General features: G+C 48.7%; 7 protein-coding genes across 7 annotated transcripts; 2 read left to right on the plus strand and 5 right to left on the minus strand.

Annotated features, from left to right (window-relative positions):
- Positions 1-417: 417 nt before the first annotated feature.
- Positions 418-1,617, minus strand: EDB91DRAFT_1223545 (uncharacterized protein). Its single transcript, XM_041320938.1, has 3 exons — positions 1,323-1,617; positions 1,188-1,267; positions 418-1,128 (listed from the first exon to the last, which is right to left on the minus strand). Exons 1-3 carry the CDS (start codon positions 1,365-1,367, stop codon positions 639-641), a joined length of 615 nt encoding a protein of 204 aa, XP_041176709.1. The 5' UTR covers positions 1,368-1,617; the 3' UTR covers positions 418-638.
- Positions 1,618-3,322: 1,705 nt separating this feature from the next.
- On the minus strand, positions 3,323-4,827 carry EDB91DRAFT_1136215 (uncharacterized protein). Its single transcript, XM_041318829.1, has 3 exons — positions 4,341-4,827; positions 4,212-4,291; positions 3,323-4,153 (listed from the first exon to the last, which is right to left on the minus strand). Exons 1-3 carry the CDS (start codon positions 4,383-4,385, stop codon positions 3,670-3,672), a joined length of 609 nt encoding a protein of 202 aa, XP_041176710.1. The 5' UTR covers positions 4,386-4,827; the 3' UTR covers positions 3,323-3,669.
- Positions 4,828-4,913: 86 nt separating this feature from the next.
- EDB91DRAFT_394391 (Fcf1-domain-containing protein) lies at positions 4,914-6,385 on the plus strand. The gene is made up of 6 exons (XM_041327105.1): positions 4,914-5,397; positions 5,452-5,519; positions 5,571-5,636; positions 5,694-5,842; positions 5,895-5,967; positions 6,019-6,385. Exons 1-6 carry the CDS (start codon positions 5,296-5,298, stop codon positions 6,245-6,247), a joined length of 687 nt encoding a protein of 228 aa, XP_041176711.1. The 5' UTR covers positions 4,914-5,295; the 3' UTR covers positions 6,248-6,385.
- A 1,681-nt stretch (positions 6,386-8,066) lies between these two features.
- Positions 8,067-13,001, plus strand: EDB91DRAFT_394546 (uncharacterized protein). Its single transcript, XM_041327106.1, has 6 exons — positions 8,067-8,727; positions 8,783-9,226; positions 9,283-9,873; positions 9,929-10,317; positions 10,371-11,371; positions 11,420-13,001. Exons 1-6 carry the CDS (start codon positions 8,181-8,183, stop codon positions 12,921-12,923), a joined length of 4,476 nt encoding a protein of 1,491 aa, XP_041176712.1. The 5' UTR covers positions 8,067-8,180; the 3' UTR covers positions 12,924-13,001.
- A 78-nt stretch (positions 13,002-13,079) lies between these two features.
- EDB91DRAFT_1054083 (uncharacterized protein) lies at positions 13,080-13,994 on the minus strand (the record flags this gene model as incomplete). Its single annotated transcript, XM_041313802.1, has 2 exons — positions 13,080-13,292; positions 13,344-13,994. 2 exons carry the CDS (start codon positions 13,992-13,994, stop codon positions 13,080-13,082), a joined length of 864 nt encoding a protein of 287 aa, XP_041176713.1.
- A 683-nt stretch (positions 13,995-14,677) lies between these two features.
- Positions 14,678-16,291, minus strand: EDB91DRAFT_1237589 (translation initiation factor eIF 4e-like domain-containing protein; the record flags this gene model as incomplete). The annotated part of the gene is made up of 12 exons (XM_041321600.1): positions 14,678-14,974; positions 15,032-15,073; positions 15,123-15,160; positions 15,213-15,285; positions 15,344-15,486; positions 15,535-15,587; positions 15,641-15,708; positions 15,757-15,828; positions 15,876-15,910; positions 15,961-16,039; positions 16,096-16,134; positions 16,199-16,291. The coding sequence occupies 12 exons, from the start codon at positions 16,289-16,291 to the stop codon at positions 14,678-14,680; spliced, it is 1,032 nt and encodes a 343-aa protein (XP_041176714.1).
- A 406-nt stretch (positions 16,292-16,697) lies between these two features.
- Positions 16,698-18,671, minus strand: EDB91DRAFT_1082481 (uncharacterized protein; the record flags this gene model as incomplete). Its single annotated transcript, XM_041315493.1, has 7 exons — positions 16,698-16,873; positions 17,101-17,209; positions 17,333-17,404; positions 17,446-17,704; positions 17,796-18,299; positions 18,435-18,509; positions 18,568-18,671. 7 exons carry the CDS (start codon positions 18,669-18,671, stop codon positions 16,698-16,700), a joined length of 1,299 nt encoding a protein of 432 aa, XP_041176715.1.
- Between the last annotated feature and the right edge of the window lie 1,068 nt (positions 18,672-19,739).

The following is a 19,739-nucleotide window of genomic DNA, read 5'->3' on the forward strand; positions in this document are numbered from 1 at the left end:
GTGTTCTGTGATGAGGAATCGGTGCATGTACTCGCGTTGTGGGCTGTTATGGGCGGCAATCTCATTTCTGTGAGCGACCCCCCACATTCTTTCTAATATGCTTTCTTTTCACTAGGTGCACGATGCACGTGTCTGTGAATTTATGGAATCGGAATTTCGAAAGCAGTGAACGGTAGAGAGGTTCATAGCCAAGTTGGAGTTGCTTGTCACAACAGTGATCGTTCCTCTCGTAGTTCGGCACCCAATTATCGCACCCCTGCTAAGTACTAGTGTCGTCCTTTAACGATGACGTGTAGAAGGCCGTGTGCTATCTTATTCCCTCAGTCTGTATAATTCACACATAATGACACTTTGCAATTTGCCGACTATGATGGCGACGACCTTCGTGGAGCAATTGTTCGGTAGCGATCCAAATGCCTTTCGGGGAAGAATGAGTATTCAAAAATTGCAAGCGGGTGGCTACTATATACATCGAGTTGAGAAATGTGTAAATTTATCCAAGTTATGAAAATGTATGCTAGCAGTCGTAGGTATTTTATGAAGTATATATATGTACAGGAGGCGCAAGCACCTCGAAACAAGCCAAATATCGTAATAGTATGACAATAGTGAAGAAAGCCATGTGTCTAAGCAAGTCCCTAGTGGACAGTGTTACCCTTGCTGACAGGAAGCCACAAGGGCTTGATATCCTGACTCTTCACAGAACAACTGTTTTCAAGCTCGAGCTTGCTCTCAGAAAACCATGCCTCTCCGCGAACGAACATGTCCCTATCAGGGAACACTTCGAGGATCTCGCATAGGAAACCTTCCGTCTCAAGCGTATACACCCTGCTGAGTTCTCGCTTGCCACCGACGACCTGTGTCTGGACGTCAAGGAGGGAAAATTGTGGGTTGCGTTGCATCATGCGGAATGTTTGGCCAATGGGGTATTTGTCGTCCAGGAATAGACGTTCGAAATCGGGGTTTGTGATGGTAACGTTCGATGTAGCAGTGCAGACGATTTGAGAAGCACAGACGAGATGTACCTGCCGTGACTGGGTTATAGGATGCTCAGGCGATGCCGGTCTCGCCCGTGGCAAGCCATTGGCATATACGAGCTCAATAAATATGGGCCGAGCAAAAAATGAGCTGCGAATAGGCATTCATCGATGAGGACACATGATGGAGTCCCAAAAAATTTAACGTACCTCAGAAGTCGCTGCAGGTCACCTTGAGCAGCGAGCATAATGCGCTCAATGCCACTGGTATCCTTGGGGATGCATGACAACTGTTGAAGGTCACGGTTCAGAGGCGCCCAAATATGTGAAGGATAGGAGTACTACCTCCACGTTGGTGCAGGTACTATTAAATGAGTCCTTGCTGATCATTGGATGCGTGCTTTACAAAGGGTGGATGAAAAAAGGAGTGAACAACTTGATCAAGGACGCCTAGGCTTATAAGGCTCTCGGACTCCCACAGTGCGACACGTCGGAGGGCGATGAAATGAACTCCTTCTGCAATGCAACCTGAATTAATGTACCTGGAGTCGGGCAGAGCCATTGATCAGGCAGTGTGATAAGCGAAGTGTTGTCAACTTGAGAATCTGCCATGTCAACTTGGCGGTTTGTGGATAACCTTATCAACTCGACAAATCGCGCACGTGAGAACACGACCTTTACGTTGGGTGCGCGCCTTCACTGACGCCATATTTGTACTAGTATATACTCAATACGGTAGTAACTGCCTCGGCGCTAAGTCCAGGTCCAAGTTGTGATTGGCGGAAGCTGATTGAAATCAGCACCGATCCAGAAATATAGGCCCTCGCTTCAACCTCTTTAGTTGCGCAACCAACCCCTTTGTGAAACTAGCGCCACTCTTGAAGTTCAGCAATTTCTTACCTCCCGAGGACCAGGGAACTGTCATTTTGTTTTGTGAAAGTAATACACTTCTCATTTACGAGTGACAGCCAGTGAGAACCGAACAAGTACTGCGGCACCGCTAGAATCAGTATGACAGATTCAGACAGAAGTCATATTCACACCCACTTCTACTTCTACTGATCCGGCCTCAGAATCTGACCGGTCTTCGTCCGTCCCCTCGCAAACCGTGTCTCGAAGGCCTCCCAATCATTCCGTCGCGAAACATTGCACTGGCAATTGAAATTTCGAGTGCGTTGCAACCGCGCATCGTGACGGACAGTTGACCAGCCCAACATAGTACATATTTGTTCCATGCAACCTTTACATTTGAAATCGCTGACGCCCGTCGCTATACCCCGCTGTTACGTTCGATTCTATTTCACATGTAGTTTCTCGTCCCACATGTATACAGTATCCAGCTAGCTACGTTTGATGAACCAGATTTAACTTAGTGCTTGATACCGGGTCCAGCGTGATAATCAATGGACTTGGGGTCTCTCGGCATTTCCAATGTCTTAGTCAGCACGTAGACAGCCCGCAGTCAACAGCACCTCTGACGGTGTTCAGTGATAAATAGCTAGCCTTTGCCTCAACTTTGCCTTGCTCGCTGCGTCTTTGGGCGACGAGCCGGGGTCGAGCCACACGGCCCTGTCCAGCGCTGTGACTCTGTTTTTTTTTCATTCCATGTTAAAAACGAAAAATATCTACACAAGCAGGTCACCAGTCAACGAATCAAGTACACGAACTTATTTTACCGTATTGTTAAACCATCCTCAGCTATACGAACATGCGAACCTAATGTCGAATGCAAACAGTATCATTGAATGGGAGGTGAGCTATCAATTGTGGTGGGCCGATTCGCACAAATACGGACATCAAACAGAAATGTGCGGCCATGGCGTCAAGCTTCAAGGCTTGTGAATGAAGGTCTATGAAGGTGTAGCATACAGTTTGACACCGGACATGCCGCCACCCGCGTATCAAAATTACGGATCCAATCAGCCAAAGTGATGTACATTGCGTATTTCCTTAGTGATTTCGGTCTTCTTCGCTCAGACGTCGTCTTCGAGAGCAAGAGAGGAGTCACCAGGCGTTTTCTTCTTGAACGCAAGCACTCATTTGGTCTCGCTGAAGGACAGGAATTGTGGTTCTATATATGCCGACTCCTGAGCTCACTACGATCATCTTAAGATACCGACACGTTCGGGGCTACACATGAGTGAAAGTACGGGTAATGGTACTGGCGTCCTCGCAGAGGTCTATTCTACGGGTCCCTGAAATCAAGTGCGTCTTATCGAGGACAGGATGGACATCCGTCCTGTCTTAATGTCTTCGTGGCCTTTCTGTACGTAGGAAGATTTAGAAAAGTCGAGCCGTCAGGAAATTTAATTGCACACATATATGACAAACGTTATATTCTCAGCGCCAGCCTGACATCTATTCAATTAACCAATGTGTGCTGGGAACACTCAAATCTTACGCCTGATTGGGCAACTTGAACAAAGGTCTTAGGTGAGGGAGCGGTGTCTATCAATATTTAATATGGGTGCGGTGCCAGTCAATCGATTATGTGAATTGTGGAAGTGACCCAGTGACGAATATATAAAAATCGCAAACACAGCTCGCGAATGAAAGACAAAAATCCACGGGGGTCTAGTGAATCCTAATATACAAAATTTTCTTTCGTAGTCTGAACAGACGAGATAAAATTATACACGTACGGTATGACGGCGAAATGTTTTACAAGTAATGTATGGAGGTTTCTCGAGCCCTAATGAACAACATTTCCCTTGCGTACGGATAGCCACTCAGGCTTTTCTGTCGAGATGGTGCAAGTGGTGTCTAAGTCAGCCCTCCGCTCCATCAACCATGCCTCGCCACGGACGAACATGTCTCTGTCCGGAAATACTTCCAAGATTTCTGCAACAAAGCCCTCGGTTTCCAGCTTATACGTTCTCCGAAGTTCACGCTGTCCACCGATTGCTTGCGTCTCTACACTGAGGAGACTAAACTTCGGAGTACGGTTAAGGCGTCGGAAGGTCTGCCCGATTGGGAACTTTTCGTCAAGAAATAGGCGTTCGCACTCGGGAGACGTGATGGTAACAGTAGATGTCGCAACGCAGACGGTGCGTGACGCACATACGAGATGTACCTGTCGTGATTGTGTGATGGGTTTCTCTGGACATGCTGGCTCAAGACGAGAAGAGCAGTGCGCATAGATAAGTTCGATAAAGATAGGGCGAGCAAAATATGAGCTGAAGAGGAGAAATATTAATGCATGACTCAGTGCGGCGGAAGAAAATGGATCATTACCTCAGTAGTCTCTGTAAATCGCCTTGAGCCGCAAGCATTATGCGCTCCAAGCCAGTAGTATCGTCTGGAACACATCCCAGCTTTTTATGTTGTGAGCTTGCGATAATGGAAACCAAGTCCAACACACACCTCAACACTTGTGGATGCAGTGCTGTATGAATCGTTGGCCAACATGGTCGACTGGAGAAGTTAATACTAAGAAGAGGGTCTAGAGGAACTGTTGAAGTTCTGGTGGTCTCCACTCCGGTTTTTGGGAAAGAAAGTTGGAAGCCCGGATATTTAACATTAGGTCGTAGGACGATTGAGAAATTTAGATGCATGTTCCGTCCGATATCTACGCTCGCACGCGCAGTCGGTGTACTACCAACCAAGCGCAACCTGGTGTTTTCGAGCAGAAGTTCACATACACACAGATTGACGTCTGCGAATGGAAGGAGTGAGCAACTATCTTATCTGATGATAACAGGCACCGACGCAACCATTTGTGAAATGGGGTCGATATTTTAGGCGTTTAGGCAGTCAAGCCGCGGATGGAAGTCCCTGACCCTAGAAGTCCTCGCCACTGGGAATTTGGCAAGTTATCGCAGTCACAGTCGCACGCACTGTGCACATTGTGAGTCCAATGGAAACGCTAATTGGTTGATCGTCGTCACTAAAATGATCCAAGTGAGGCTTCCGATAGTCCCTATAGAACACAGATCAGCAGGGCTGGGACTCACCCAGGCAGACTTTGAACGGGTTGTGCAGATTCTGGTCCAGGGCGATGACTCCGGTGTTCATTGAATGCAACAAATCCGTATGTAGATCTGCAATGATCGATTTACAGCGATCATACTTTATAGCGAACTACATATGTCGGACAGTCACAGTGCCTCGACATCTCTCAATATCCTCGAACACGGAACCGCTTCTGGGGGAAAGTAGTCATCGGTGTGCACGAATATCGAGCGGACATGCGAACTAGATGGCCCTACATTGCATAAACTGCCAAAGTGCATCTATCTGTCTCTCAGAGACAGAAGGCTTTATTTCTCTGAGAATACGGCTGACTGCTTGAAACTTGAGCCTGGTTGAAGATTCAGAGATGTTGTTGCTGACTCAGCAAATACCGTTTACCGTCCGAGTCGAATCTCGACAGGTCGATCTAAAAAGTACTCGAGCTTCAAGTCGGTGCATTCAAAGCATGGCAAGCGCACTTTGTAACTTGCGAACGTCCTTCTTTAATGACTATTCTGATTAGGGAAAGGCAAAAAAGACCAGAAAGTTTGCTGCCGTCAAACGCCTCTTGAACCCCAATGATGCCAGATTGTGCGTTGCCTAACCGGCCACTCCGCTTTGTCGCTGAATTCTTCAATGCAGAAAAGAGAACCAATTGAAGCAGAAGAGGAAAGAAGAAGAAGAGAAAGCCAAGGCGGTTCGTCGAGTGTGAGTCTTCAGAGTAAGCTATAGGATGTCCAACCGCTAGTAACACATACATTTCAGACCACAGGTCGCATCGTCCATGTTCCTTGCGCACAACACAGAACTTGTGCCACCATATCGAGTCTTGATTGATACAAACTTCATAAATTTCAGCCTACAGAATAAACTTGAATTAGTCAGTGGGATGATGGACTGTTTATATGCAAAATGTTTGTGGTCCTGTTGCATTATCAGGTACATTGTTGACAATAATATCGACAGGCATACCCTGTGTTACGGACTGCGTTATGGCTGAATTGGAGAAGCTCGGTCACCGATATCGTGTGGCACTTCGGTAGGGTAATTTTTCTTATGGTGTCGGCGTATTCATTTGCTTTTTCATCAGTGTTGCTCGAGATCCACGATTCGAGCGATTGAACTGCAGCCACACTGGGACATACGCAGATGACTGCTTGGTGCAGCGTGTCACTGCTCACAAGTGCTATATAGTCGCTACTTGCGATCGAGAACTCCGGAGGCGTATACGACAGATTCCTGGTGTGCCGCTAATGTATATCGTCAGCAGACGCTATGCCATTGAACGGCTTCCTGATCAAGGGGCTCCTGGTTCATGATACTTTTAAGACCCAAAATACATCTACGGTCACTTTATTAGTGATGTACAGTGCTGCTACCGCACTTTGTTGATTCAGTGCGTACCCTTTGATTGGAACTGCGTATATCGATCATCTGTACATCCTGCACACAGGTACCTGTTTCACACAATCAATCTAGTCAGCTGTAATTGCATCCAGAATGTCGAATTAAGTACATCAGCCCCTCCAGCCCTTATCTGTGGGATTGAGTGAAAAGGCTACATAGGTACTTGCAAGAATCTTGCCTTGGTGCCATGATGTCTTGTTCGTTATTATATCCAATCGGCGTTGCTAACCTACTGGTGTCTGACCACTATCTGAGCCTAATGTTCCGTTTCTCTTTCAGATGCCAAGTCCATGGGGCTACGCTTGCAGTTGTCCTGGAGCACATGCAAGCATTTATACTCTTTTTTTATCAGTCTTGCATAGTGATATTTTACCTCAGATTCCTCGTTCCCCTCATGTCACCCTATGTTTACACATCGCTCTCGCGCAACCATAACCTCCTTTCTGAAGCTTATAATCCCACACCTTGCTGCCCCTCCTTGATCCCAGTTTCACGGGTGTGGGCATGCACAGTTTTTCGAGTGAATTCAAATCGTGTTTACCGTCGTAGGCTAGGCCCAAAACGCCTGAGCGCTATCCGGGGGTTAAGTATTTGCCTGTGCGCAGCGCGCGTGAGTTTGGACCCAGTTTACTCTCCGCGCCCAAGGACGGGTGTCTGATCACTGAGTCAGCACACTCACAACTCGCAACTCAAAGGTCTTCCCAGCTACTAAGTACTGCCAGCGAGGAGCAAATCGACCTTATCGGACGATTAATGATTAGCGCTCAGTTTTGATTCAAGATCGCATCCCGGGAGATTCAATCCAATCTAATCAGAACCTATTCTCGCGCTGCGTCGAGCATGCGAACCCTGAGGGTTTACTTTTTCGACAACTCAGGCCACAAATACTTACTTACTTGGTATCTATTTGCTCGGCCCCGGCTTTGTGAGGACACTTCGACTTATCCCATAGCCACTGGATCGTCGATGGATTGCTGTATTTGTTCTACTAACATAGTACGCACTGCTGTGCGCACCCAACTTTCGATTGAATAAGTTCTCATGCGGGATTCTTCCTCAGCTTCGGTAGCTCGGAACGGAGACTGAGTTACCGGTCTATAAAACATTGTCGGCCTCCGTTCAACAGATCTCCCGACCGCGGAGCTGATGTCATCCACATCCTCGGGTACCATGAGCACCTAATCATTTTTCATGCGGTGTGCGAGAATAATAGTCGCAATATTAATGTGTGCACCGTGCAAGTGCACGTGTTCGAACACTTTACACATGCTGCGAGCGAGCTGCTGCTCTATCCGATGTGCAATGTTGAAATATAACTGACCCGGCCCGTGAATCACATTACTGAGACTGTTATGACTCACATAAGAACTCTTCAACATCCCAATCGTTCATTATCATGCTCACCATTTCTTGTACGGCTCTCAGGTTGGTGGTCGATATTCAATGTTAGCTCAATGTAGAGTGAAAGTGTCGCTGAGTTCAAAATGCCACGCTCCATGTTGTTTCGTGTTGTTTCATCCTTTGCTCGTGACAAGACGCGTTCCTCTTCGTCTTTTCATTTCACAAATATTGAAGTAGTCAATTTCTGTCTCGCGAGTCGGTCGTTTTCACAGTGACCCACAATAATGTCGACTAGCTGGCGCTCGCCAGTTTCCTATCCTACACGCACCACACACTACGCCCGCCTCGACCAATCCCAAGTCGCTGAGACGGCCTATTCACAACCCGTACGATAAATTCACCAAACCAGAGTTTGACGAATGGATTGGTGGGATTACGAGCGCTCTGCGCAGAGCACTCGGTGAGGAGACTGAGGAGGATGCTGCCCTTGACGAATATCAGCCAATGGATGTTAATGCCGCTGCCGAGGAAACATTCCAAGATCAGTCCTTCGAGGATTCGTTTGCTGATATCCAGAGCAGACGCGCCAAAGGAAAGGCCAAAGACCCGCGAGAGGGCCCTGGTCTTGGTGCTCAGCAGAATCCGATTGAATTGCTTTCCGACTCAGAGTCAGGTTCTGAGAGTGAGGAAGAATATGAAGAGTACTTTGATAGGGAAGTAGAGGGCTTCGATGCTGATGAGGGAAGTGAGGTTTATGACGGTCATGACCAAGCTGGGCATTGGACCGTAAATGACCGCCCCTGCCCTATCGAATCCCCAGTCGAGAAAGATGAGGTGGAGGAAATGTTTTCTAGGGAGGAGAGTCCGGACATTATTGAGATTGGCTCGGATGAGGAAGAAGGTACTCGGGCTTCTGTACACGAAACACGATACGGTGTCGGACAGCATGCCCGACCTCCTCAATTACCTCCTGATGAGGTAGAAGATCAACTACGTCCTAATGGTGCCGTCGTGGATGAACAGGAAGACCAACTTGACGCAGCAGTCGAAGGTAGTCCATGCTATACCAAACATCCACCATGCGCTAATCGACCTTTTTAATCAAGATTTCCCTCCATCTAATACGCAGCGTCAACCATCTCTCCCTCTGGATCTTCCTGATCCATGGCAGGGCCCACAGACATACGCAGAGGACTTCTACGCTGGCGGCGATTTTAGTGCACAAGATCAGCTGAACGGCGTCTCCCCGTCTAGTCTCACCCCCGTGCATGACGCACACGTTGATACATATACGCTACAGGATGGCGAGTCTCCTTCTGGGGCGTTTAAGACAGAACCCGCTGTAGTCAATGTGGACGTGGCCGACGAGGCACTGCCTGATTCGAGCCCCCCTCCGTCCTCCCCTGTCGAGGTGCGCTCCAGTTGTAGTCGTGTGGATGATTACCAGCTCTCCAATGTGCGGGGAACTCACGAAGAGCATGAAGAGCCTGAAAATATTATTGACCATTTATATCGAGACGCGGACAACATGTCTCAAGATGAGCAGCAAAGTTTGTACATGCACCATATTTCATATCATATTTATACTAAAAACTTTCTCATTCAGTGATATTCGCATCTTCATTTAATGGATTCCATAGCGGTTCAATGTCTGCTCTCCAGGCCTACCCCAAACCAATTGAACACCTTGACTGGAATTGGCCTCCCGCGTTCCCTCATGGGAAGTTTGCTAACCGCGCTGGATGTCTCGAAACTTCTTCTCCAAGCGCGGGGTTCGACGACATTGAAGAGGTGCTCGATGACGTCATTGATGTCGACGCGGAGGAAGAAGATGGAAGTGAGGAAGCCCCGGAAGGTCCTATTCCACTAGGAACGAGCGATCTTGGGTATAATGACGAGGTTCATCAGCGGGGACAGGATGAACAGAGCAACGACCGGGACGGACTGGGCGAGGAAGTTGTCGAGGAAGATGATATCCAGGCCCCGGAAGCCGGTCAATACCCGCTTTCTTTGGAAACTCAGCTGAATGCTGATGAACGTGCCGCGGTGGATAATTTCTTTGATCTTCTCAATTGCGGGGAGGAATCCCCGGCAAACGTGACCGAACAAATCGAGATTACACTGGCTGACATTAGCGGCATGGTCGCTGCTGAGTTTATTGGTGGAGATGTGACGTCTCAAGGCGTTGAGGAAGTTGGTGGGTGACTTTACAGATCAACCGCAAATCTCCTCACTGAGTGCTGCTGCAACAGGCGACATTACAGCGCCAATGGTGGCATTGGAGCCTGGGGATACGGGACTACAGTCGCAGCACCCAGGTGCTACGACAGAATCATTTACCTCAATCGAACTGACCCCTGCCACGGAAACTCAAAATCAATATGAGAATATAGCCTCGGAGAGTGTCGAACAGTCTCCCCTTTCTTCTGCTGCGCCTACTTCCGCATTCGGTGACTCTCCTGAGGAACAATCTGATAAACCTGACGCCGAGCCCATTTGCATTGTTGTGGAGAGGGAAACTACTCCCCCTATTTCTCGTGGGGTGAGCGAAGGGATTGAAGTAGCATCTTTCGCTGGGGAAGTGCCTGATCTCGATGGTGAATATGTAGTTGAGGAACCTCTTACTGCAGAAGCCTCGATGGTGGGTCTAACCTCGAAATGCCTTTCGTCATCTAAACTTCGTATATTCTACAGGAGCCAGAGCTAGAGGTCGCTGTCCCAGTCGACGTACTGGTGGAGACTGTTCCTGTAACGCCAAAGTCTGCTTCTGCGGAATTATCCTCATCTGATAATCACAATGCCTCGACCTTCCCAATGCCCATATTTTGTGATCCTTCTGTATCTGACCCTATCGTTTCTTCTGGGACCAAGCATCCGCAACAGACTCCTCCACGTTTGATCAAACTCCCAAGCACCCCTCACATCATCATTAGCCCGCACTCTACACCAGGCCAACCCACGCCAGTCTCAGTTTCGGTCTCTACGTCAATGTTGCATGCCTTCTCTCGTCGGGTGTCGCCATCCGAAGGCAGCAGCGGTCCAAGTGGTCTTTTCACGCCTAGTGGCGAGTCGACTAGTGTGGATACAAGTGACGTCTTTGGCACACCGCTCCCATCCTTTGATGATGTTTTAGCCTCCGTCGCGAATGCCCTAGCCGAAGAGTCGCAAGCTGAAATTGACACAGCCATGATCTATGCCTCCGAAAACGTCGTAGTCACCGAACCAAGTTCAGCCGAAACATCCACTGGTGACCAAGAAGATGGTATTTCTGAGCTTGCGGAAGCTACGCAGCTTGATGTATCCCATCCTTTGTCTGCCGATGATGATGATGCGGTGACCAAAAGCGATCAACCACCAACAAACCATGACACTGGACACCATTCAGTAGTGGAGGACACCACAGTAGATTCGCTAGAATCTGAGGAAGTTGAGGAGACGGTCGGAAGCACCGCGCCGACAGCAGTAATTCAAGGGGCTCTATTAGATGATGCTCACCCCGAAGAAGCTCTAGTAGCATCAGCTGAAGCTCTTCCCACAGACGTCCTCAGACTCGTGGACTCCTCCCCCTTACTGAGTCCTCTGTCAGAACAAGATCCCTTCCAATCAGTGGCATTTAACGGTCAGGTACCACCGGTATCCGTTCCTGAAGAAGGCCAAGACGACAATCAGGAAGACGCTGTTTCCAAAAGTGGATTGTGCGCCATTATCTGCGAATATCCGATTTTTACTCATCGGATTCACAGGGAACACTTCACTAATGTCCCGGACACTGCGCACGAGTCTCTTGATGTTCATGAACCTGAAAGGTCTGGAGATGCTGAGGACCAAGAATCTCAAACAAAGCCTTCGAAGCGGAAAAGAACGTCATCAGTACAACCTTCGAATCGTCTCACTCGTTCGATGTCAAGCAGGGTCTCAGATGGACGTAAGAAATCTCGGGGGAATCACAAAGCAGAGCAGAGTGTGCCTGCTCGCGGCCGGAAGCGGAAGCTCCTCGACGTTAAAGATAGTGGTAGCGATCATGGATCAGTAAGCTCTGGCACTAGCACCGCTGCCAAGATCCTCCAATTAACCAGCGCTCACGGGTCACGGGCGTCATCTATCATCTCCACCGCTCCAAGTGATTCCTCTTCGATTCAACACTCTCCAATTCCACCGCCGCTCTTCCATGCACATGGTGCTATGCATCACACCCATCGACCGCCACCTCCACCTCCTGTGCCAGTTCGGACTCACGATGTCAAGACGGCATCCCCGGAGCCTTCCCATGACCACGTCGGCCAAATTGATCTTTCTTCAGTTTCAGCTGTGACCCGTGCTCCCTCTTCCAACGTTCAGCGTCTTGCAGCATCTACAAGTTCACCTGTCACTCGCTCTAACTGTCGATTCCATAAAGTCAGTTTACCTAAAGAGGAAGGCGGGCCAAGAGTATATTTTGTGGTGCCCGGTTGCTCTCTTAGTGACAAGGAGTTGATGGACGAAGAGGAGATACAGGATCATGGTCCCGCAACTTATGAGGATTACCCTCGCTTGGTGGGCAATATCGAAGCCTTGGACTTCAATCCGTATCTCGTCGGCATTTTGCGGCAACTAGTCGGAGTGGACCTGATTCGAGAAAATGAGGTGTTCTATCTGCTCCAACCCGGGGAGGAAGCACAATACAAGAAGAAGGGTCGAAAATCAACCGCAGGGTCGAAGCTTGGCACATCCATGTCGCAGAGTGCCGTCAACTCGCCACAAGTTTCAGTGGCGTCGCGCCGTTCACCGGTGACATCGATCTCGCGGCCACCCGTCTCCACCACAGGATCAATCGCGACGTCGTTTGGATCGTCCTGGTCTGAGGCGCAGCTGTACAAGTACACATCTTCTCTATTCTCAGCGTCAGGTGAAGAGCCGTCCGATGAAGAAGGCAGTCCTCCCGAACTAAAACGTCGACGGAAGGAATCCGTTTCCGATGAAGGAATACGTGCAGACATAGAAGGGGATACTAATTTTCCTCAAGATCCATCGAAAGGTTCGCAGCTATCGACCCACATCCTGAAACGGAAGCGGAGCAAACGTCAAGGTGCAGACTCAGCTACATACAAGCCTCATCCAGAGGATGTAGATGACTCTGATAGTGGGGCAGATGGATTAGGCAAGGGTCGTCGCAAGACGAAAAAGAGCAAAGGGAAAAAGCGGCCTCGTGTAGCAGATGAAGAACAAGACTCGCAAGCCAAGAGACAGAAGCAGGTTCCCACTGAATGAAAGCATTTCGGTATCTTTATGTTTGTGTCATTTTTTCCTCGCCACATATCCATCTTCATTTGTATCTGTAGTATCTCCGTTCAATCTGATGTCCAAAGCCGTTCAATGACCTTGAGGGGTGGAATGAATGCGGGATGAGTCATGACCACCATCTTCTCACTGCTTCTCGTCCACCTTGGAAACCTCGGCTTGGTCATCCGACTCACAGGCAGTTGTCTCCGAAGGAAGTGAATCACCAACATCTGTTGGCGCCGAATCGAGTTCTGATGAGACCTCCTGCTCGTCGTTACCAAGATTGTAAATCTCGTTTCTAAGCCCAGCCGAATCAAACACATCTACAGGCTCCTGGTGGAACAAGTCCACCACAGCCTTGAAAGAAAATATGAGCGAGCGAATCGACAGCATTATCCGACAACTCACCATCAGAAGGTACCGAGCTTTTGGCGTGATGATATCTTCCTCCAGCACTCTCTCAATGCTTCCCGAAGCACCTAATTGCTCCAGAATGTTCACTCCTTCTGATTCTCGAACAACTCTGCGGCAGAGCCTACTCAGTGCGATGGCACTGTCCTCCTGACCTTGTTCCGCCAGGGTGAAGAGCTGGTCCACCAGGTCTTGAATGTCGGCGATGGGCAAAACACCATCCAGTAATAAATCCCCTATGAATTCAATCAAGGGGAGCAGCTGTGCTGTCCGCTCATCAAGGGCTTGGGTGAATCTACATTCACAAATGCCAACGAGAATACTGGCGAATGACGGGTGCGATGATTGGCGTGTGCCATCGTTGAGCCATGTCCACCGCCTGTCCTCCATCTCAAGCTCTCTGTCAACTCTTCGGCATAGATAGGCATAGAGGGAGGAACGTTGGGGGTCCTCAACTGCACGTAGTGTAATTGAACCAGCAAAGGCTTCGATGGTCTCTATGCCGCCGCGCCGTCTACAATTTGCAAGACGCTCGATCAGCTTAGTAGCGACAGAGTCGAAGTTTGTCACGTTCAGTTTGTTGAGCAGGCCGCAAATTCTTCTCTGCTCAAGCCTGGAATCGTGCTGGGAGCTCCAAGAGTTCCACATGTAGTTGTAGGTTTAGGTGAAAGGTAAAGTGGAAGTGTGGCCCGGAGGGAAGATGTGCCAAAATAGGGCAGAATATATGCTCTTGACGTGTGCGGGGGCAGGGATGAAGAGACGTACAGATTGATCTCGAAGCGGATATGAAGGCTTCTGATGTCCATCGTGATTGATAGAGCATGGAAGATCTGAATGCCTCGAGATCATCGAGGACAATTCGTGGATCTGGCTTTAGAAATTCTCTCATTCAGGATCCGACAGCTACCCTAGGATGATGATAGAATTCTCAGCGATAAGCAGCACCGATGGCGTCCAAGGCGAGTCCGTCGGCTCCTGTTGGAATAAATTTGAAGGCTTGATCGCGATTCGCTGTGTTCGCTCTAGCATGCAGATGAGTCATGCCGTAACTGATGTTCATATAAAGCTCGCTGCATGGTGCATGAGCCGTATCTACTCCGTACACGTGGAGAGTTAACGCGGAACAAGTACAGCACAGTTTCGAGGGCGCACCCTGATTGTCGTCACGGGAGACCGCGACGGAAATACCCGTGGGCTGACACTTGATGCATGCAATGACAGTCTGCGGTTCGAACTGGTTCGAAGAAACATTGGGAGCGACAAATAGTATACACAAGTCGAGTCAACACGGGACCACAAAAAGGAAGAAATAACCACAATATTTGAAACAGTCACCGTGTACTCTTCTTCTTCTTCGTTTTCGGCTTGTCACTCTCGTCTGCGTCCGCATCCATAACGCTTGATTGGGATCTCTTTGCCGATTTCGTCTTTGCTTGAACATTTTGCTTCCGTTCCGCTTCTTGAGCATCAGCCTCATCCTCAGATGCGAAGGGATCGTCTTCTTGGACTTTCTTCTTGGGAATGGGTTTTTTCTTTGTATCGGCGAGAGACTTCCCTTTCTTTTCTTCCGATTTCGCTGCAGGAGTTGAAGCAACATTCAGCTCCGAGAAATAGGCATCTTTGAGGTCCTGCACGGGAGGCGAGTAAGCAACGGTTGCATAAGCTCGTCGTGGCTAAACACTTGCCTTGATCTCAGAATCTGCGAGCAGTGCAGTATTTTTCCAAACCTGATCCAATTCTCAGACATGTATCATCTTCAAGTTGTACGAGACATACTGTTGATGGAATTCCGCTTGAGTGTTTGCTATCGAGACCTGAACACGAAATCATTGTCAAGTGGTTTCAACAACTCATTTTGACGCTTGCCTAATCCTGTGTATAGATCCGATTTTACGCCACTGAGATTGACGCCGTGGTATCTCAAGAGAACTTTCATTACCTGCTCGGAGATTCAAGAGTCAACACTCGAAAATTAGCATAAAAGTAACGACACAAACATCCGTGACAGCAGCTTTGTCGCAAACATCTGGAACATAGAGACAGATGACGTGTTGATGATTTGGTGTCTCGTTCGCTGGTGATGTGGCTACTTTCGTCAGAAATGCGCAGGTCGACGCAAGAACGCCAGAGGCAAGAGATGCTTGGAGGACTTAGCGAGAGGTTGTTATCAAAAGAAAGTCTAGCTTACTAGCAATTTTGGACCATATTGCGTCCACTTTGTCTGCAGAAGCGAATATCAACCTGTTCACAAATCATTTCCGGTCGCTGACAAGGCATAAATTAGGGATACTGACCACTTTCCGCAAACATAGTTGTGCTTGATGGATATTTCCTTCAGTTTCTCGGTAGCATCTGCTTGTACCTATGAAACCTTTGAGCACACATGTCTTGACTACGAAAAATGAACTACCTTCTCACGAACTTCCTTCTTGCTCTTCGCTCCTGTCTTTTTGCTGGAGCGCATAGGGATTGAATCATCATTCTGCAATACAGTTATACAAGGAACATTAAATAAGACTGATTACCTGCCTTAATGTCTTCAACTCTCTGCGACACTTCCTTCACTAAAGTAGAGTTTGTCAGTGAGCCGGAGTACTCTATCGATGCAACGTACGCAGTGCTGCAGCTTCGCTGATGGCAGCTGCTGCACTAGGTGTATCCGGGCTTGGTTTGGTTCCCTCAACCCATATCCACTTCATGAACACCAGGTTACATAAAGTGAGTAAAAGATTACAGTAGGCAAGCTCACCGGTTTTGTGCCGTCGTTCTGGACCATGGATGGTTTATACTGGCAGAACACATGTACGCGTTATAAGACAACAAGAGCTTGACAGTCATTGCCGTGATCTTACCTTCGTCAAAAAGTCTGGTAAAGCTATGCTTGACTCCTTGGACCAAAGGTATGGATATTCTTGAGGGATTGCATCGTCTGATTCTCTACCCATAATGAAAGTACTTTATTTAAACCGACACACGCAAGCTCGTTGAAGGATCAAAGCAAGAGCGATTCGGAAGAGTAGCTAGTCATCAGGGTCTTTCCATCAAAAGTTTGACGTGTTGACGTAACACGATTACGTGCACGCGTACCAATATTAATGTAGTGCATATGCACAGTCTAGACGTACCACAAGACAAACATTTATGTACTAGCCCACACCCGTTGTGCCTTCGGCACATGTCTACATATTACATTTACAAAATACTATATACTTTTATTTTAGTTCTGAGGACAGAGGACACGGGAGAATTTTTTGGGAAGGGCAAGACTGAAGTTTACCTGGGACACTGGCTTGCAATCCCGTGGCCTCGTACCTCGGCCAGCGGGATGCAAGCCAGTGTCCCAGGTAAACTTCAGTCTTGCCCTTCCCAAAAAATTCTCCCGTGTCTCTGTCCTATTTTCTGCTTTCCTATCTCCCGTTCTCCCGTTCTCCTGTTCTCCCATTCTCCCATCCTCCTGTCCTCCTCCTCCCATTTCTCCATTCTCCACCTTCCCATTCCCATGTTTACCCATTGCCCATTTTTCCTATCTTTATATTTTCGCATTTTTCGCATTTTTCACATTTTTCTATTTGCTTGGTGTTCCTCCCCTTGTTGTGGCTTAACCAATTTTGGACAGTGAGGTCGTATAGTAAGGGAGAACGGTTTTTTGAAATTGAAACTCCGATTGACAGAACCACGCGAAATTTCTAAATCGAGGTTAAGCGAGCTAAGCATTCCCATGTGGCCTTTAGCGAGCTACGCGTCTCCCACACACAGCCACAAAACCGGTCTCCCATAATATTATGATGAGTCCAAGCCCGTTGTGCCTTCAGCACAGGAAGCAAGCAGAGTGCTTTGCACTCTGCTGGAGGCACCAAAGGTGCCTTGCCTCAATGTATCTACATATTATTTAATTATAACAAATCAAGAATTTCTTCCATCTTACATTATATAGTTTTGTTTTAGTTATTATGAGATGTTGCACAAACAGTTTGACTGAAGGTTACCTGGGACACTGGCTTGCATCCCGCTGGCCGAGGCACGAGGCCACGGGATCGCAAGCCTGTGTCCCAGGTAACCTTCAGTCAAACTGTTTGTGTCATGCTATTGACTCATACACTTCCTCCCAATTATCTTGTCCTGTGTCCCATGTCCTGTGTCCCATGTCCCGTGTCCCGTGTCCCGTGTCCCGTGTCCCGTGTCCCGTGTCCCGTGTCCCGTGTCCCATGTCCCGTGTCCCGTGTCCCGTGTCCCGTGTCCCGTGTCCCATCTCCCGTGTCCCGTCTCCTGTCTCCTGTCTCCCGTGTCCCATCTCCCATCTCCCGTCTCCCGTCTCCCATCTCCCATCTCTCATTTCCCATCCTCCCATCCTCCCACCGCTCCAATAATGTCACATCACCCATTTCATACATCACTCCCATCCAATCAGAAATCAAATCATATTATAGGAACAACTCTAACACAAAAAACTATTCAGAAGGCTCCCAGCCAGGTGGAGGGCCCTCCCTGCGTAGCTCATCCAAATGCCGACGCTCCTCCCGACTTTTTCCCTTCTTTTGCTCAAAGAGGTGCTTTCGCCAAGCATCCACCACCCTGCGATGCTTTCGATGCTTACGTGCCTCCTCCAACTGAGAGCAGAAGGTATCCACATCCCTATCATCATTCTTGAGGTCTTGCTCATGTTGCTCTTCCCACCACATGATGTTCTTTGCCAACTTCACGTTATATCGTCGGAGGTCATGGATTGTCTGATCCATAGCATTGCAATTCTCTTGCCAAGTGGTGACCTTAGCATACGGGTTGTTGAGTCGTCTCCGTTCAAGACGCGTGATGTGACTCTCGGACCAGCGGCGACAGAGTTCAGCAGACCAGTCAGTCACAGCAGGTGCCGACAACTCAGAAGGAGGGGGTACTGAAGGAGTTGTGGAGGTGGGAGGTGGGGCCAGCATGTTGACAGGCTGGCTGATGACGTTGCTGCAGGCGGGCAGCAAAACTTGCATCAAAGCCCTGCAGAAGCCTGGCATTCCAGTCGACAGTAGGTCTGGGCTCCTGCCTTGTAGCTACCATAAATACACAATCAGACAAAGAGAGAGAGAGAGAAAAACTCACCTCGTGACATGACCCAGCATGACCGGAGTGTCACGTGATAATGCGCCCGAGCCAGCATCAGGTGCTGAGGAAGCACTGGGAATAGCTGCTGTAAATTGTGTGATCAGACAAAAACAGACACCGAAAAACTCACATGGTGACGTGACCCGGTGTGACAGGGAGCTCCGCGTCACGTGACGCGGCCAAAAACGCGTCCGAGCCAGTATCAGGTGCTGGGGAAGTGCTGGAAATGGCCATGGTGAAGTGTTGAGGGCACTGAGAGGCAGCAGGATTTAATAGCTGATGGTGAGAGGTGATGGCAGGTGATCAGAAGCGACGGCAGGTGATTGGGAGCTGCTGGAATGGTAGAGCAGTGTTGTGTTGCGTTGCGTTGCGTCGCGTCTGGTGCAGTCGGTGCTGAAAAAAAAACCACGTGAGATTGCCAAATCGAGCGAAATGTACATATGACCCAATTCGGACGGTATAGTAACGGACGACGGTTTTCGGAAATTGAAACTCCGCTTGACAGAACCACATGGCATCGCTCTTTTCAGCGACCTTAGCGAAAAAACATGGCATCCATGCGACGAAACGTGGCATCCATGTGTGGGTGGCTGCGTTCCCACACCCTTCTCCCTTGCTTTTTAGAGACGTTCCCACACCCTTCTCCCTTACTTTATAGACGAGTCCAAGCCCGTTGTGCCTTCGGCACAGGAAGCAAGCAGAGCACTTCGTGCTCTGCTGGAGGCACCTTTGGTGCCTTGTCTCACTGTGTCTACATATTATTTACTTGTGTGAAATAAATAAATTCTTACATCTTACATTTTAAAAATATTATATAGTTTTGTTTTAGTTATGGGATGTTGCACAAACAGTTTGACTGAAGGTTACCTGGGACACTGGCTTGCAATCCCGTGGCCTCGTGCCTCGGCCAGCGGGATGCAAGCCAGTGTCCCAGGTAACCTTCAGTCAAACTGTTTGTATCATGCTATTGACTCATACACTTCCTCCCAATTATTTGATTTCCTATCTCCCATGTCCTGTGTCCCGTGTCCTGTGTCCCATGTCCCATGGTTCTGTGTCCCACTGTCCCACTGTCCTGTTGTCCTGTTGTCCTGTTGTTTGTCCCGTTGTCCTGTGTCCCATTGTCCTGTTGTCCTGTTGTCCTGTTGTCCCATGTCCCATTGTCCCATGTCCCACTGTCCCATTGTCCCATGTCCTATTGTCCCATGTCCTGTGTCCTGTGTCCCGTGTCCCGTGTCCCGTTGTTCCATGTTCCATTGTTCCATGTCCCATGTCCCATGTCCATTGTCCCATGTCCTGTTG

The sequence above is a fragment of the Suillus paluster genome, assembly GCF_016628075.1.
Source record: "Suillus paluster strain FC165 chromosome Unknown EDB91scaffold_29, whole genome shotgun sequence".
Classification (NCBI taxonomy): Eukaryota; Fungi; Basidiomycota; class Agaricomycetes; order Boletales; family Suillaceae; genus Suillus; species Suillus paluster.

Bases quoted from the DNA above. Each gene is read 5' to 3' on its own strand.
- EDB91DRAFT_1223545 (XM_041320938.1), bottom strand. From the start codon at position 1,367: ATGATCAGCAAGGACTCATTTAATAGTACCTGCACCAACGTGGAG. The intron at 1,268-1,322 runs GTAGTACTCCTA...GACCTTCAACAG, and splicing joins GTACCTGCACCAACGTGGAG to TTGTCATGCATCCCCAAGGA. The intron at 1,129-1,187 runs GTACGTTAAATT...GCCTATTCGCAG, and splicing joins GACCTGCAGCGACTTCTGAG to CTCATTTTTTGCTCGGCCCA.
- EDB91DRAFT_1136215 (XM_041318829.1), bottom strand. From the start codon at position 4,385: ATGTTGGCCAACGATTCATACAGCACTGCATCCACAAGTGTTGAG. The intron at 4,292-4,340 runs GTGTGTGTTGGA...CAACATAAAAAG, and splicing joins CTGCATCCACAAGTGTTGAG to CTGGGATGTGTTCCAGACGA. The intron at 4,154-4,211 runs GTAATGATCCAT...TCTCCTCTTCAG, and splicing joins GATTTACAGAGACTACTGAG to CTCATATTTTGCTCGCCCTA.
- EDB91DRAFT_394391 (XM_041327105.1), top strand. From the start codon at position 5,296: ATGTTGTTGCTGACTCAGCAAATACCGTTTACCGTCCGAGTCGAATCT. The intron at 5,520-5,570 runs GTGCGTTGCCTA...TCTTCAATGCAG, and splicing joins AACCCCAATGATGCCAGATT to AAAAGAGAACCAATTGAAGC. The intron at 5,843-5,894 runs GTTTGTGGTCCT...TAATATCGACAG, and splicing joins GGACTGTTTATATGCAAAAT to GCATACCCTGTGTTACGGAC.
- EDB91DRAFT_394546 (XM_041327106.1), top strand. From the start codon at position 8,181: ATGGATGTTAATGCCGCTGCCGAGGAAACATTCCAAGATCAGTCCTTC. The intron at 9,227-9,282 runs GTTTGTACATGC...TTTCTCATTCAG, and splicing joins GTCTCAAGATGAGCAGCAAA to TGATATTCGCATCTTCATTT. The intron at 9,874-9,928 runs GTGGGTGACTTT...CTGCTGCAACAG, and splicing joins TCAAGGCGTTGAGGAAGTTG to GCGACATTACAGCGCCAATG.